We start from the raw sequence: 18,035 nt of genomic DNA, 5'->3' as shown, positions 1-18,035 counted from the left end.
TTGTTGTACACTGGAAGCTCCTTTCACCAAGACAAATTCCTTGTATGTGTAAGCATACTTGGCAATAAAGCTGATTCTGATTCTGAAGATGATATCTGACAAAACCGCATATGAACGCACACATCCTGACTGTCACCAATGGCGACTAGATTTTAAATTATTGTCTCAATCAATTATTTTTAGTCACATTTGCGACCATTTTAGTCGCAGTCTGGAGCCCTGGATTTTGATGAACTGCACTGCTGCCACACGATTGGCTGATTAGATAATCGCATGGATGATTGTTGGTGCCAGACGGACTGGTTTGAGTATTTCTGTAACAGCTGATCTCCTGGGATTTTCATACACAACAGTCTATAGAATTTACTCGGAATGGTGCCAAAAACAAAAAACATCAAGTGAGTGGAAGTTCTGCAGATGCAAATGCCTTGTTGATGAGAGAGGTCAACAGAGAATGGCCAGACTGGTTCAAACTGACCAAGTCTAGGGTAACTCAGATAACCGCTCTTTAGAATTGTGGTGAGAAGAATATCATATCAGAATGCTATTCTGAGATGCGGTTTGGCGCTGTTTTGGTGGCATGAGGGGGACCTACACAATATTAGGTAATATTTTGTGGCTGATCGGTGTAAATACATACATACATACATACATACATACATACATATAGTTGCAATCGAAATTATTCAATCCCCCAAGACAGTAAGGATTTACAAAGGTAAGCTTTTCTGATGACCCAGAATTTTTAAAGTTTACATCTATATCAGTTGAGTGACACATTCAAAGTCATAGTGTGAATATATAACCTAATATTTCTAAATAGTAGGATTTTTTTAAAATACAGCCATGTCATAATTATTCAACCCCTATTGCATGTAGCTGTTTCTTAAATATGTAAGGCTACACAAGTAATTGTTTTAAAACAAAATTAAGTCATCTATCTGCAATGGCACTTATTTAAGTTTTAAAATTTAAGTTTAGCGGTGTAAGCAAAAATGTATTTCTATGCAAAAAATGCAATTAAAAATAAGCTGTCTCAAAAGCTAATAGAGGAGATTATTTCATTACACAAGAAAGGTCATGGCTAAAAGTACATTTCCAAGGCACTTCAATTTCCAATAGACAAAGTTGGCAGCACCAATCATTCATTTTTTTAAATATGGTACAACATCAACCTTCTTGGGGTGTGGAAGAAAGCAAAACTTCACCAAGGGAAATGTTGACTTGAATATTCAAGGAGTAATAGGAAAGAAGTAGGAAAGACCTGTGGAGTCCTGGAAGAATGTTTTATAGATGTATGACAGAAAATTTCGATTGCAACTGTGTGTGTGTGTATATATATATATATATATATATATATATATATATATATATATATATATATATATATATATATATATATATATATATATATATATATACATATACACACACACACACACACACACACACACACACTACCGTTCAAAAGTTTAGGGTCACTTACTCATTCTTTATTTTTTATTTATTTTCACATTTTAGAATAATGGTAAATTCATCACAACTATGGAATAATAGAAATGGAAATATGGGAATTACGTTGTGACTAAAAAATCCAAAATAAATCAAAACTGTGTTATATTTTAGCATCTTCAAAGTAGTCACCCTTTGCCTAGATTTTGCAGAAATGTACTCTTGGCATTTTCTCAACCAACTTCTTGAGGTATCACCCTGGGATGATTTTTAAACAGTATTGAAGGAGTTCCCATCTATATGCTGGGCACTTAGTGGCTGCTTTTCTTAATTATTCGGTCCAAGTCATCCATTTCAAAAACTTTTTTTTAAATAACATTTTTGAACGGTAGTGTATATATATATATACACACACACACACACACACAACCGGTCAAAAGTTTTGAAACACTTGACTGAAATGTTTCTCATGATCTTAAAAATCTTTTGATCTGAAGGCGTATGCTTAAATGTTTGAAATGAGTTTTGTAGACAAAAATATAATTGTGCCAACATATTAATTTATTTCATCACAAAACTAAAATTTTATAAAAAATTTAAAAAAAGGTTTTTGAAATTGTACCAAATAATAAAGAAAAGCAGCCGATAAGTGTCCAACATAGATGGGAACTCCTTCAATACTGTTTGAAAAGCATCCCAGGGTGATACCTCAAGAAGTTGGTTGAGAAAATGTCAAGAGTACATGTCTGCAAATTCTAGGCAAAGGGTGACTACTTTGAAGATGCTAAAATATAACACAGTTTTGATTTTGGATTTTGTTTAGTCACAACATAATTCCCATTGTTCCATTTATGTTATTCCATAGTTTTGATGACTTTACTATTATTCTAAAATGTGGGGAAAAAATTATAATAAAGAATGAGTGTTTCAAAACTTTGACCGGTAGTGTATATATACATACTGTATATACAAACACCGATCAGCCACAACATTAATATTTATATACATAATAATAATTATAATTCTTTTTTTCTGATGCTCTACAGATGAAAACTACCATTTCTGGAAAACAATTGATTGATACATCCATCTTGTGTGCTGGAAGAGGAAAATATCAAGTACCTCCTGTAATTGTGGCTCCTTCTTCTTTGCTGATATGTTCAAAACTTTCTCTAGTGAGCTATAGTATTTCTCAGTTTCCTTCTCGTACCTCTTTCTCTCTGCCTGGAGAAAAAAAAATTAAAAAAAATTAAAAACAGTACGATGAAGAAACGTACTACTCTTAATCCACAGAAAAGGAAGCAAGCATTAAATACTTAACTGGTTTCAATATTTGTCCAGCTATTCTTTTCTTTTAAATAATAATAATAACAACAATTAAAAAAAATCAATTCAGCTCAAATATAACGATAAGGGAGAATTATGTTTCTACCTTTGCTGAGCCAAGCTGTTCTTTCCGAAACTGTTCTAAAGGCTTCATCAGCGTCTCTGTGATGTTTCTCATCTGTGAAAGACAATTTGATAATATGATGAAGGGCATTTCAGAATGCGAGCCCATTTCATAGTAGAAAACATTAGGAGAAATTGGATGCTTCTCATGACTCTCAACTTACACAAACACATTATAACATCTTTATTAATGTTTATAGGCGATTTCTTCACTTGAGGAAAATCAACGCAATATTCTATGGAAACTGCACCAGCATAATTCCAGAATACTCCCCACATTTCCAGAGAATTTGAAAACCCATCATCAAGTTCTGCACATCCCCCACCCCTCGCATGTTTATTAATTTTTTTTTTTTTTTAATTTTTTAATTTTTTTTTTTTACAATTTTAAAGGGATAGTTCACCCCCAAATCAAAATTCAGTCATTGTTTACTCACCCCTGTGTTGTTATAACCCCATTTGTTTTTCTTTCTTTTTCTTAACACAAAGGGAGAAATTGTGAAAAAAAATTGTGCTCAGTGATGTCACACAATGGCAGTTTATGGTGACCACCTCTTCAAGCTTCAAAAGGATGCAAAAGTATAATTCAGAAGTCTAATAAATTATTCCATGAGACTCATGATTGTTATGAAAGCTTACCATGAGGTTTGGTGAGAAACAAACCGAAATCTAATGTATTATTTCGTAAAACTGTTCATCGACCGTTGCTCTCCCCCGTGCATTCACGAGAGCTGCAGCCCCCCACCCACAGCAATAGAAATAACAGAACACAACAGTTATATGTACTTTTTAATTAAGAACTGATCCAAAATCATGTGTTATTAATAGGGATGTGCATGGTGCCTGTATTCAAATACCAAAATCACTATTAGTTAATTCTGCACGTGTTTAGAGTCTTCAACCCAATCTGAGTCCGACGGTACCCGACAAACCTACAGGTTTTGGGCCAGGTTCGGGTCAGTTTTTCAAGTAGGCTATAGGGTGAGTTACAGGCTGTTCACACATGTGTCTGAGCTGTTTTTCAATTGTTTTTCTATGTAAACGCACACTGGATGGACATCTTTCATCATTGCGCCACATCCCACTTTTTCAGCGTACCGCACAGGACCGTCGCATTTTTTAGACACTGTGTTAAGTTAAAAAGGACTTCAATACTTATAAATGCATCTTGAGACACCTGTGTTCTGTTTCACCATTTGTTGTGCCGCATCTAGCTTTTTCAGCGCTGGTGTCACAAATCGACATTCTGATGAAGTTCAGGTTGCAAAGAGGACATAATGTGACTGTTACACATGCGTCCAGATTGTTTTGCACCTGGCAAAGTTTCAGTGCTTGATAAACGGTGAGCCAATGTTTTTTTCCCCCTTTTGCTCTGGTGTGCAGACAGTAATTACACAAATTAAATACTGAATAATTTAAAAATCAAAGCATCCTGAAGAGGTTTATAAACCGTAGCGTTCGCTGCCTCATGGAAAGTGAAACTGCCTTGACAGAATTACGCATTTTCCATTGATTAAAAATGGGCCTATGTTGCAGGCAGTGACAGAGATTATTTTTGTTCAACTTTAAAGTGATTTTATCATTTGAAGATCTATATTGTGCTATTTAGGCTCAAAGCTCACTGTGCACTTTATTCCCTGCTAATCGGAGTTTGTGCTTGACACACTCATGGCAATAAACCTTTTTGATTCCCGACTTTAGTACCAGCTCCTGACAAATGACAGAATAACCGTTCGTAAACTTTTGCGGTTAACCAACTAGTACAAATGGTTACTGTGCACATATATAGGGTATTTAAAGCATCTTTCGCTTTATCATTAAGCATTAAATGCATGCAGGACATTTTAAAGTCCATACTGTTGCACGAATTCTGTTGCTTATATGAATTTAAACCATCAGCTTTGTACACTGCCAGGGTAAACTGCACCTTATCTTTGTGTTTGAAAGTGTTTTGTGAATCAAAGGCTGTTCTCTGATGTACTTCAAATAAACACGCTGTATAAATGCAGATTCTCTGAGCGCGCACTCAGTGCCTGTGCTTGCGCTGCTGTCATCCATCAAGCATTCGCCCGAACAAATGGTATTTCACATAAGGCTGACATTTACGTGGATTTACAATATAGATCTCAAAATAAATAAATAAATAAATAAATAAATAAATACATTGATTTGGAGCTCGAGGCCCCTTGCGTTTAGAGGCCCCTGGGCAACGGCCCAATTGCCAGGTGGTTAATCCATCCCTGTATTTAGTAAGTTCAGTTCTTTGATTTGTGTGCATCTGTGTTGTGTTCTGTTGTTTCTATCACTGTGGTGGACCGGTTTTTAGATAAACAAAACAAGTTGCCGCTTGAATGCCCCATTTCGAGAGCGTGGAATAATTTATTAGGCTTTTGAATTATTCCTTTGCGTCCTTATGAAGCTTAAATAGGTGGTCTCCATAAACTGCCATTGTATGACATCAATGAGCAAAATATATTTATATATATATTTTTTTTTTTTTTTCACAATTTCTCCCTTTTTGTTAAAAAAAAAGAAAAAAAGAAAAAAAAGAAAGTCATATAGGCTTATAACAACACAGCGGTGAGTAAACAATGACTGAATTTTCATTTTGGGGTGAACTAACTCTTTAATAATGCTTTTATCTCACTCAAAGTAAGAGGTATACACCAGATTAAATACCAGCCTGGTCTCATGAAATTACGTGAACATTGCAACGTTTTTGCAAAACTGAAATCACGTGCTTCATTAAAAGTTTGGCTGCAGCTTCCAAGTAAATTGTCCATCGGGGGTTGCCAAATCCGAGCAAAATAAGGTTGTGATCAGACAGTTATCAAGATGAATTTTAGATAGAGGTTTTAATAAGTAAAACGTACCTCTCTAACATACAACTTCACCCTAAACCTAACCAATAGTGTCCAAAAAGAAAAATGTGAGTAACAAAACAGACATCCTTAACCTTAACCAACACCTAACCCTCACCGATAGTGTTTTAATATGCAAATTATATATATATATATATATATATATATATATATATATATATATATATATTTACTGAAGCAACCACATCATTTTGTGTCATTTCTATGCCACTTTCTCTTTCATGCATCTTTGGCTGGACTTGAACCGCAGCCATCAAATCCAAAGTCAAACACTCTTTCAAATGAGCTACCAAACAAGCTAATGATTTAGGAATAACTGTGCATATGTAGGTGGGGCTGTAATACAAGTGTTAAAATGTATAGTTTTGAAATCATGCATTGAAGTAAAAGTGTTTTGATGTCATAACATCAAACCAGTCACAACATCGCCAGTTGAGGAAATTCAACCTGCCACAGGAGCTGCTGATATAGTTCTACTCAGCAGTCATTGAGTCTGTCCTCTGCACTTCAATAACTGTCTGGTTTGGTTCAGCTACGAAATCAGACATCAGAAGACTTCAAAGGAGAGTTCGGTCTGCTGAGAGGATTATTGGTTGCCCCCTGCTCCCCCTTCAAGAACTATACACTTCCAGAGTGAGGAAAAAGGCTGGAAAAATCACTCTGGACCCCACTCACCCTGCCCACTACCTTTTTGAACTGTTGCCTTCTGGCCGATGCTTCAATGCTCTGAGCACCAGAACCGTCAGGCACAGGAACAGTTTTTTCCCTCAGGCTATCCATCTCATGAACAGTTAAATTGCCCCATTGAGCAATAACTAATGTGCAATACACAGTTTAGTCTTTCTTATGTTTATCCAACACATCCAACCTCTTCTGCCATTCATTCCTCTGGAAAAAAAAAAATAAAATAAAATAAACCATTTGCACTGTACATAACAGATTTGTATTTACACTGTACATAACAGATTGTATTAGATTTGCACTACCCATGTGTATGTATGTATGTGTGTCTGTACGCATGTGTATAATAACTTTTTTATTTTTTATTATTATCTATGTCTTGCTGCTGTTTTTGTATGGTTGTACACTGGAAGCTCCTGTCACCAAGACAAATTCCTTGTATGTGTAAGCATACTTGGCAATAAAGCTCATTCTGATCACTGATGGGGTGAATAATAGAGTGAAAAGTATGTTTTGATGAATTCATAATCAGCAATTGTAGTCATGATTTGTGTGACAATGAATAAAATGCACAGTTGCTATAGCGTCTCTAGTGTTAATTTCACCAGGAAACTGCAGCAAAACTTATAAAGTGGCACGTAAAAGTCAGTTTGCAAAAATGCATATGGAGTAAAGTTAATTCTATGAGACCAGGTTGTTAAATACAGGTATCCCCCCCCCCCCCCCAAAACAAAACAAAACAAAGCAGACTTGTCCCTCAGTTTGGAAAAAACAATAAAAAAAGCAATTATTGACAGTTATGCACTTGTATTAAAGTTAGAATTTTCCTTTAAGGACATTCTATGAGAAGTCATAAGCAAATTTCAGCAAAAAACTATATACAGGTGCATCTCAATAAATTAGAATGTCGTGGAAAAGTTCATATATTTCAGTAATTCAACTCAAATTGTGAAACTCGTGTATTAAATAAATTCAATGCACACAGACTGAAGTAGTTTAAGTCTTTGGTTCTTTTAATTGTGATGATTTTGCTCACATTTAACAAAAACCCACCAATTCACTATCTCAAAAAATTAGAATACATCATAAGACCAATAAAAAAAACATTTTTAGTGAATTGTTGGCCTTCTGGAAAGTATGTTCATTTACTGTATATGTACTCAATACTTGGTAGGGGCTCCTTTTGCTTTAATTACTGCCTCAATTCGGCGTGGCATGGAGGTGATCAGTTTGTGGCACTGCTGAGGTGGTATGGAAGCCCAGGTTTCTTTGACAGTGGCCTTCAGCTCATCTGCATTTTTTGGTCTCTTGTTTCTCATTTTCCTCTTGACAATACCCCATAGATTCTCTATGGGGTTCAGGTCTGGTGAGTTTGCTGGCCAGTCAAGCACACCAACACCATGGTCATTTAACCAACTTTTGGTGCATTTGCCAGTGTGGGCAGGTGCCAAATCCTGCTGGAAAATGAAATCAGCATCTTTAAAAAGCTGGTCAGCAGAAGGAAGCATGATGTGCTCCAAAATTTCTTGGTAAACGGGTGCAGTGACTTTGGTTTTCAAAAAACACAATGGACCAACACCAGCAGATGACATTGCACCCCAAATCATCATAGACTGTGGAAACTTAACACTGGACTTCAAGCAACTTGGGCTATGAGCTTCTCCACCCTTCCTCCAGACTCTAGGACCTTGGTTTCCAAATGAAATACAAAACTTGCTCTCATCTGAAAAGAGGACTTTGGACCACTGGGCAACAGTCCAGTTTTTCTTCTCCTTAGCCCAGGTAAGACGCCTCTGATGTTGTCTGTGGTTCAGGAGTGGCTTAACAAGAGGAATACGACAACTGTAGCCAAATTCCTTGACATGTCTGTGTGTGGTGGCTCTTGATGCCTTGACCCCAGCCTCAGTCCATTCCTTGTGAAGTTCACCCAAATTCTTGAATCGATTTTGTTTGACAATCCTCATAAGGCTGCGGTTCTCTCAGTTGGTTGTGCATCTTTTTCTTCCACACTTTTTCCTTCCACTCAACTTTTTGTTTACATGCTTGGATACAGCACTCTGTGCACAGCCAGCTTCTTTGGCAATGAATGTTTGTGGCTTACCCTCCTTGTGAAGGGTGTCAATGATTGTCTTCTGGACAACTGTCAGATCAGCAGTCTTCCCCATGATTGTGTAGCCTAGTGAACCAAACTGAGAGACCATTTTGAAGGCTCAGGAAAACTTTGCAGGTGTTTTGAGTTGATTAGCTGATTGGCATGTCACCATATTCTAATTTTTTGAGATAGTGAATTGGTGGGTTTTTGTTAAATGTGAGCCAAAATCATCACAATTAAAAGAACCAAAGACTTAAACTACTTCAGTCTGTGTGCATTGAATTTATTTAATACACGAGTTTCACAATTTGAGTTGAATTACTGAAATAAATGAACTTTTCCACGACATTCTAATTTATTGAGATGCACCTGTATATATATATATTCTAAAAAGAACAAACCCTGTAATTTGAAGCTGAAGTGTGTAACTTGTTAAAATACTTTCTCCGATCCCATTATATTGCAGAGAAAACTAAAGTAAACCATTTATTTTTGCATTTCCGTTTGGTGGCACTAATGATGCAGAAACTACTCACTTCAGCTTAAATAAAAGCGTGGTTCGTATATCCGAGGAACGGCAGCCAGTGTAGATTCTGGTGCCCCCCTAAGAATATAATTGGTGGCTCTGTCGGGAGTAGACGCACTACGTAGACTGCATAATATGCATATAGGGAGCAGCAGTACCGGTCAGTAATACTACATTGAAGATGAATTATACCAATAAATTGACCATGTAAGCAGATGGTCCCTTACCACATACTTCACAGTTTTAGCGAAAAATGCTTAATTTATTAATAATAAAGTGTATATCCTTTGTTATATGCCGAGAACTTTCCTGACACATGACTTTCTTTTCTTTGATTATTTATCTTTATGTATACATCTGTGATCTGTGTTGGTTTATGTATATTTTTAAGATGTTTTGTTATTTTATTTTAATTATTTATTTTCCTTCATCTGTACTTCTTGTCTTTATGACTCAGTGATAGTATTCATTCATTGCTGGATCTGTGTAATTTTGTACATCTTATTTAACATTTATATTGAACTTCTGTTTTTCAATAAAAAAATCCACAGTTTTAGCACAATGTGTGGACTTTTCAGATGGTCCCATACCTCACCCGCCACAGTATTAGCAAGTTTCAGCACAATGTGTGGACTTTTTAGATGACCCCTTTCCCACCGCAAGAAAAATTTCCAACTTATATCAATGTTAAATTAACTGAAACGATTTTGCTGTGAAGCCATCTGACCAGCTTACGGGACAAATAGCATCCCGTATTGATTCGATGTGGGATGCATCATTTCATACTTAAATACAGGACAATCCCATATGCAAAGTGTGGATGTGGAAAATCATAAGTTTATCGGGAGAAACTGTAAATCGGGAGTACAGCGGGAGCAGGAGTGGAAAAACAGGAGAAACCCGGTAAAATCGGGAGTGTTGGCAGGTATGCCCATAACCCTAAACCTAACCCTAACCTTCCCTTAAAATACCCCTAAACCTAACCTCTCCACAGAAAATAACCATGGTTTACTGCAGTAACCATAGAATCACCATAGTATTATGTAGTAAAATCACAGTAACCACAAAATTCAACATGGTTAATATATTAGCACCAGTTCAAGGAATAAAAACAGTTCAAGGAACAAAAACCAAATATATATATATATATATATATATATATATATATATATATATATATATATATATATATATATATATATATTTATTTATTTTTATTTTTTTTTGCAGAACGTAACCAAAAATGGGAACAAAGTGATTTTCAATTGTTCCGGAGTGAAAACATCATTTATAAATGCAGGTGGTAGCCGGTTATTTCGTTCCGATATTTTTTTCATAAAACCAAAGGCCAAAGAATGAAACGTGCTTTGATCCTGAAGGAAACTGCTGCATCACACATTTCTTTTCCTAATTTCCCATTGTGGATGTTGCATTCTGTGAATGAAGACCTTCACTCAACTTCTGAACCAGAATGAAAAATTACAGTTTTTGCTCAGAACGAACCAAAATCCCTGTTAGCAACATATCACTGTTGTAACACCATGGTTATTTACATAAAACTATGGCTTCCACCAAAACACATGGTTTTTACAATATTACTAGAGTAAAGCAATGGTTAATTTAACCCAGATCAAACTTTTCTCTTAACTCCTTGACCTCTACAGTGACCAAATCACTTTTATTTATTATTATAAGTAGTGTTAAAGGAAACAGGATGGGAAAAAGTGGGAAAACATGAAAAAAAGCACATCCACATCGTTGTTACTCCCCACACCACTGCAGTGACACTAGGGTTGTAATTTGTCTTCAACATCTCTGTTTCCACCAGACTATTGGGAGTGCAAGAAGCCATGCTGTGTGGCAGGTGCTATTTACACCTAGTGCAAACAGTCACTGTATTTTATATTGTATTTATTTTGTAATATGGTAATATGATAATATTTGAAATATAAAATTATAGATTCTGATGATTTATCAATGGGATTCATCACTCCAATAGGCTGAAGTATTTTTTTTTTAAAGTTTCCTAAAACAAAAAGCAAACAGTTTGTACATATTCGACATTGTAAAAGTTATTAATTTGCCGATGTCCTTACAGATACTATTTCAGAGGCTTTCATCTCAAAATCTGAAAAGAAAACGAGTTAAAAAGGAGTGCCATTGGACTTTCACCATACTGTATGAAAGTACTGTTCCTGCTCAACATGGTTAAAGTGACATGACTCAACAAAAGCAGCGGTATTGCGTAATCTCAGGGTCAACACTGACAGTCACAGAGAGAGGACATAAGTAACTGATGGCAAAGTAACTCACTTCCTGTGGTCAAACTGTATTACTGCATACAGGAACTAACAGGGGCTGATGTAGCTTATGTGTATGTATGAGCATGTGTTTGTGTCTTTGTACAGAGTAGCAGTTCTTCCTCTGATTATGAACATCAGCACATGCAAATTGTCATGATGGCACATTCCAAAAATATATTTTAGCATGCAAGGGTTTAAGTGAGATGATATCAGAGAGCAAACAGAGAGAGATGGATTTCAGACAGTGGGTTTGGTGCAAGTCTCAGCAGGGTGTGCTCACCATCAGCTCCCTTTGGTCTTCCAAGTTTCTGAGAAAGGAGGAAAACTCTTGTAGAGATTCATCTAAAATGACACAAGAAAACATGCAGTAAGGTACACTGACTGAACATAACAGTTCATGCACAAAAACATTCTTCACATACACTAATCTCACCCACACCACACAACCAATAGATGTATGCAAATATATATGCAAATATGTGCATGAATGTAAATATATGCAAACAGGAAACACACTTACCAATGCACTTCTCATCGTCAGTTTTGGCATCACCGATGTACTCAAACTTAAACTCACCCAGGCACTGAGCAAACTTCCTCTGGGCCGAGGAAAGCTCTGAAAAGGCAGAGAGATGAGAGTTAACAGCTTTAAATCCAAGTTGAAACAAAGAATAGCTTCATTTTTTAGCTTCATTCACTCAAACAAAATGGGGCATTTGTCAAACTCTGCAAACCAACACATGACATGACCTTAAACACTGAAGGCACACATAGGCTAATCCTTCTTTTGATTGCTTTGGAAATATTTTAACATCACCCAGCCCTCTGTTTAAGCACATCGCAAAGTTTTCCAGAAGAATAGCTAAACAATGCTACCCGTTCACAGATATGAACTGGTGATAATAAAAGACAAGCTCTGCAAACATCCTGCTGGATTCTTGTACTGGGAAAAGCATCCTGAAGTTTCAGATGTTGCATGTAGATACCAAGAAATCCCTTCCCTCTGGGAAACATGGTGCTTTTACTGTGGAAACCCCACAGAAAAAAGAGGGAAGGACTATGCCTGGTATGAGTGTTTGAATATTACTGGCATGGTTTCTGGCAAGATGGCGGACTGAGCAGAACCCTTTTTGTTTGCTCTTCATGCGATTCCCCAATAGATAAGTTTTTATAGGCTGTAAAATCTTAATTTGTATGTAGTTTTTATATGGACAATTTGATTGAAAGTCATCTACCATTTGGATGTTAAAATGCCAAATACATCGAAAGATAGCAGTGTTGATAAGCGGCTACTGGCATCACTGGTTGCGCCTGGCAAAAGTAGCCTTTCCAAAAAGTTGCAAGTTGATAACCCGGGTGAAGAAGTCTCCAACACTACATTACAGCAGGTGATTCAGGCTCTTACAAGAAGATTTGAAAGTCAAGATCAGAAACTAGAAGACTTCGCTTCCCAGATGAAACAGAATGCTGCCATGACAGCTTCGATTTCAAAAGCGGTAGAGTTTAATGCTGCAGAGGTGAAGGAGTGCAAAGAAAGGGTTTCAGTGCTGGAGAAACAAATCTCGCTGGCTACTAAGAACAATGATCTGAATGCATCCATCCATGATCTAGCCAGATACAAAAGGCGATGGAATCTTTGCATCAATTTTCTGAAAGAAAAAGAAGATATCAGGCAAGACATCATAAATCTTCTGAGAAGGATTGCTCCCAAGATGGCACTTAAGCTAGAGGACGTGGTGGATTCTGTGCATCATTTGCTGAGAAGAGATGGAAAGAAACCATGACAGGTTATTCTGCAGTTTACCATGCGCCTCCACAGAGATTTCATTTGTAAAGCTACAAAAAAAACTCACAGGTCTGTCAAGAACTTGGCATACGGTTTGCAGTAGATCTAATGAAGGAAGACAGCTCGAGATGCTCTTTGGCCTCAAATCAATAAGGCAAGAAAGGCAGGGCAAAAGGAGTATTTCCGAGGCCGATTACTGTACTTCAATAGACAGGGCATATCAACAATTTGAAAGGTAGATGAAGTTGAAGAAGAAAGAGAATCTTAAGTGAGTGTCTATGAGGACAGACATAGGAGATTATATCAGGACGTCTTACAGTAACTAGTTTTTCAAAAGAGGTTGTTCCTGTGTTAATCTATTGATCTGATTAAGAAATTTTAAGTTCATGTTCTCTTAAATAAGTTATGTTTTATTTGGTTAAATGCGAGAGGTTTAAAAGATAAGGCCAAACGCAAGGCAACCTTTTTGTTTTGTAAGGGTCAGAAAACAAATGTCTTTTTCTGCAGGAAACACATTCCACTGAGTTTGATGTTCAGTTTTGGTCCACTCAATGGGGTGATAAAATAATTTTTAGTCATGGTACCTCACGGTATCTGCAGGGGTCACTGTTTTGTTAAATAATGCTTAAGGGAAAGTAATATTTCAAAAGCGGATGACTTTGGACATTGGTTGATTTGCGTAATGAATCTGAAGGGACGTTTAATTATTCTTATAAATGTATATGGTTATAACAATATAAATCAGGACAAAGAATTACTCTAAATTGACATATCTGATAAATGATACAAAAAGATTGTACTCAACGGATAATATTGTAGTGGGGGAGACTTTATTATGGTTTTTGATGACTGGAAGGACCCTTTCCCTATAAAGTTCACAAACTACCATTATAATTCTGTCTTGATTGAGTTTTGTGATACTGTAGGCCTAGAAGATATTTGGAGAAGAAATAATCCAGAAAACACTAGACACCATTCATGGTTTAAACCAGAGGGTGCTTCTTAGTCTAGAATAGACTTCAGGTTGACCTCTGATTACGTTTCAATGATTGTCGATAATCAGTTCATTAGTGCAGCTCCTTTAATGGATTATTCTGTTATTTCTTTCACTCTTAAGCCTCATGAAAAAAATAAGGTTTACAAAAGGGTATTGGAAATTGAATTCTTCATTGCTTAATGATGGAATTTTTTGTGATAATGTTAGACTAATTATTAAAAACATTCTGTTAGACAGTACTATACATTTGTATATTTCAAAATGGGTATTTGTTCAATATGAAGTCTGCAGTTATTCAATATCCTTTAGCAAAAACACTGCAAGACCTCAGAAACAATTAGAAAGGAATTTGGTACAACAGCTAAATTTATACTGTAATATGAATGATTCGTCGGAAGACGATGGACAAAAAAAATTTGAATTACAGTGGAAATTGGATGATTTGTTTTGTAAAAAGCTAAGGGGGCTTTTATCGATCACGTGCAAGATGCAAGATGGACAGAAGGCGGCGAACAAAATATGGCTTACTCTTATAAATTAGAAAAAAAGCACCAGATCCATAATGCAATTAAATGTTTGCTTATCAATGGGAAAGAGTGTATGGATCCATCTGCTATTTCGAAGGAGATTTACTCGTTTTATAGGAACATATACTCTTCATATTATTCGCCAACAGATTGTCTTTGCTTTTTTGAGTCGATTAAAAAACACATACCCAAGACAGAGGACAGCTTCAAATTGGTATGTGACATGGACTTGAGTATAAATGAGCTTGATGATGCCATTGATAAATTAACATTAGATAAAGCCTAGATAAGGCCCAGACGGTCTCACAGCTAATTTACAAATATTTCTGGGGAGATATACGAAAAATATTACATAACGTTTTTGAAAAAGCCTTAGGTAATTATAAACTCCCGGGAAGTATAAAGCAAGGTGTTATTGTCCTAATTTCTAAAGCTGGTTAAGATTCTAAATATATTGATAATCTTAGACCTGTTACATTATTAAACAGTGATTATAAACTAATTGCTCATGTCTTTGTGAACTGTTTGAAAAAGGATTAACCCAAATCATTAGTGAAACGCAATCAGGATTTATGAAAGGAAGTGTTGTTCATAATAACATTAGATTAGTATTGGATATTTTGGATTATAATGAATTAATTGAAAATGAAGATTTTATTTTATTTTTGGATTTCAAAAAAGCATTTGATACACTTGAAATCCCTTTTATTTTTGAGACTTTGCGAAATTTTGGATTTGGAGAAAACTTCAGGAATGTGGTAAAGATGATATATGATGGTACCAATAGTTCAGTTTCATTACCTTTCGGCACATCAAGTAGATTTGACATCAAAAGACAAATAAGACAAGGCTGTCCTCTCAGTCCATCGCTTTTTATTATGGCGGCAGTGATGTTAGCCATCTTGATTAAAAATTGTGACAGTTTGGGTGGACTGGATATAATAGAAGAGCAGATCATCATTAGAAAGTTTTCTGATGATATGACACTCTTTTTAAGCAATGAAGAACAAGTTCCAATAGCTATCAATCCCATCAAAGTCTTTTCAAAAGCATCAGGGTTGCATCTAAATTTAAATAAGTGTGAACCTTTACCAATTCACGATTCACAGCTGCAGAGTATTTGTGACATCCCAGTTAAGGCTACAGTCAAATATCTTGGTCAACATATTACAAAAAATTGGAAAGGAGAAATTTTGAACTTTTCAATTAGCATAGTAGTTTGTAGAATAAAATTAAATATGTGGTTACAAAGAGATCTGTCTAATTTTTGTCTAAATCTTTTAACTAAAATTGAATCCTTATTACGATGTATATATCCTGCCTATTCCATTCCAGTTTCTCCCCATAATATAAAAACAATAAATCAAATAAATGTTAATTTAATTTGGAAAAATAAAACATATTATATTGCAAGTGCAAGTACTGTTAAGGATTATGCTGATAGTGGTTTTAAAATAATTGACTTAGATTGTATGAATTGGACTCTTAAACTAAAATGTTTAAAATCCTTTATTCTAAATAAAAATACAATTTGGCTTATATTCCCCTGCTTAATGTTCAGTAAAATTAGTGGCATTGAATCTGTCTTAAAATGTGATTACAATATAATAAACTGCCTATTAAGCTTTCCAGTTCTCACAAACAGGTACTTTTCTATTGGAAATTGATTTACAAGCATAATTTTACTCCCCACAATTCCCCTCTATGGAATAACAGATACCGTATATACTGCACAGTAACAGATCTTTTTTCCTACAAGGAGTGGTTTGATAAAGACATACAGTGTCATGCAAAATTTGGGTACCCCTGGTCAAAATTTCTGTTGATGTGAATAGTTAAGTGAGTAGAAGATGAACTGATCTCCAAAAGGCATAAAGTTACAGATGAAACATTCTTATCAACATTTTAAGCAATATTAGTGTATTATTTTTATTTTGTACAATTTTAGAGTGAAAAAAGGGAAAGGAGCACCATGCAAAAGTTTGGGCACCCCAAGAGATTTGAGCTCTCAGACCTTAATTAGCTTGTTAGGGCTATGGCTTGTTCACAATCATCGTTTGGAAAGGCCAGGTGATGCAAATTTCAAAGCTTTATACATACTCTGACTCCTCAAATCTTGTCCCAACAATCAGCAGCCATGGGCTCCTCTAAGCAGCTGCCTAGCACTCTGCAATTAAAATAATTGATGCCCACAAAGCAGGAGAAGACTATAAGAAGTTGGCAAAGCGTTTTCATGCAGCTGTTTCCTCAGTTCGTAATGTAATTAAGAAATAGCAGTTAACAGGAACGGTGGAGTTCAAGTTGAGGTCTGGAAGACCAAGAAAACTTTCAGAGAGAACTCCTCATAGGATTGCTAGAAAGGCGAATCAAAACCGCTGTTTGACTGCAAAAGACCTTAAGGAAGTTTTAGCAGACTGTGGAGTCATGGTGCACTGTTCTACTGTGCAGCGACACCTGCACAAATATGACCTTCATGGAAGAGTCATGAGAAGAAAACCTTTCCTGCATCCTCACCACAAATTTCAGCATCAGAAGTTTGCAAATGAACATCTAAACAAGCCTGATGCATTTTGGAAACAAGTCCTGTGGACTGATGAAGTTAAAATATAACTTTTTGGCCGCAATGAGCAAAGGTATGTTTGGAGAAAAAAGGGTGCAGAATTTCATGAAAAGAACACCTCTCCAGCTGTTAAGCACGGGGGTGGATCGATCATACTTTGGGCTTGTGTTGATGCCAGTGGCACAGGGGAACATTTCACTGGTAGAGGAAAGAATGGATTAAATTAAATACCAGCAAATTCTGGAAGCAAACATGAAGATGAAAAGAAGATTGCTTCTACAACAGGATAATGATCCTAAACACACCTAAAAATCCACAATGCACTACCTCAAGAGGCGCAAGCTGAAGGTTTTGCCATGGCCCTCACAGTCCCCCGACCTAAACATCATCGAAAATCTGTGGATAGACCTCAAAAGAGCAGTGCATGCAAGACGGCCCAAGAATCTCACAGAACTAGAAGCCTTTTGCAAGGAAGAATGGGCGAAAATCCCCCAAACAAAAATTGAAAGACACTTAGCTGGCTACAACACAGCTTTTACAAGCTGTGATACTTGCCAGGGGGTGTTACTAAGTACTGACCATGCAGGGTGCCCAAACTTTTGCTTCAGGCCCTTTTCCTTTTTTGTTATTTTGAAACTGTAAAAAATGAATATAAAAAAAGTAAAATTGCTTAAAATATTAAAGAAATGTGTCATCTTTAACTTTAAGCCTTTTAGAAATCAGGCCATCTTTTGCTCGCTTAGATATTCACAGCAACAGAAATTTTGACCAGGGGTGCCC

General features: G+C 36.1%; 1 protein-coding gene across 2 annotated transcripts in view; it reads right to left on the bottom strand.

Annotated features, from left to right (window-relative positions):
• Positions 1 to 18,035, bottom strand: part of LOC127445465 (rho GTPase-activating protein 10-like) — a 144,780-nt gene that overhangs the window by 63,931 nt on the left and 62,814 nt on the right. For both annotated transcript variants that reach the window (XM_051705569.1, XM_051705570.1), the window contains exons 2-5: positions 11,906 to 12,001; positions 11,666 to 11,727; positions 2,885 to 2,956; positions 2,575 to 2,676 (exon numbers count right to left, since the gene is read on the bottom strand). In XM_051705569.1, coding sequence (XP_051561529.1) covers positions 2,575 to 2,676; positions 2,885 to 2,956; positions 11,666 to 11,727; positions 11,906 to 12,001 — 332 coding nt within the window. The remainder of the gene's footprint in view (positions 1 to 2,574; positions 2,677 to 2,884; positions 2,957 to 11,665; positions 11,728 to 11,905; positions 12,002 to 18,035) is intronic.

This window comes from Myxocyprinus asiaticus, chromosome 8 (genome assembly GCF_019703515.2).
Source record: "Myxocyprinus asiaticus isolate MX2 ecotype Aquarium Trade chromosome 8, UBuf_Myxa_2, whole genome shotgun sequence".
Classification (NCBI taxonomy): domain Eukaryota; kingdom Metazoa; phylum Chordata; class Actinopteri; order Cypriniformes; family Catostomidae; genus Myxocyprinus; species Myxocyprinus asiaticus.
Note: the sequence above shows the minus strand (reverse complement) of the source record. Positions and strands in the feature narration are given on the sequence as shown.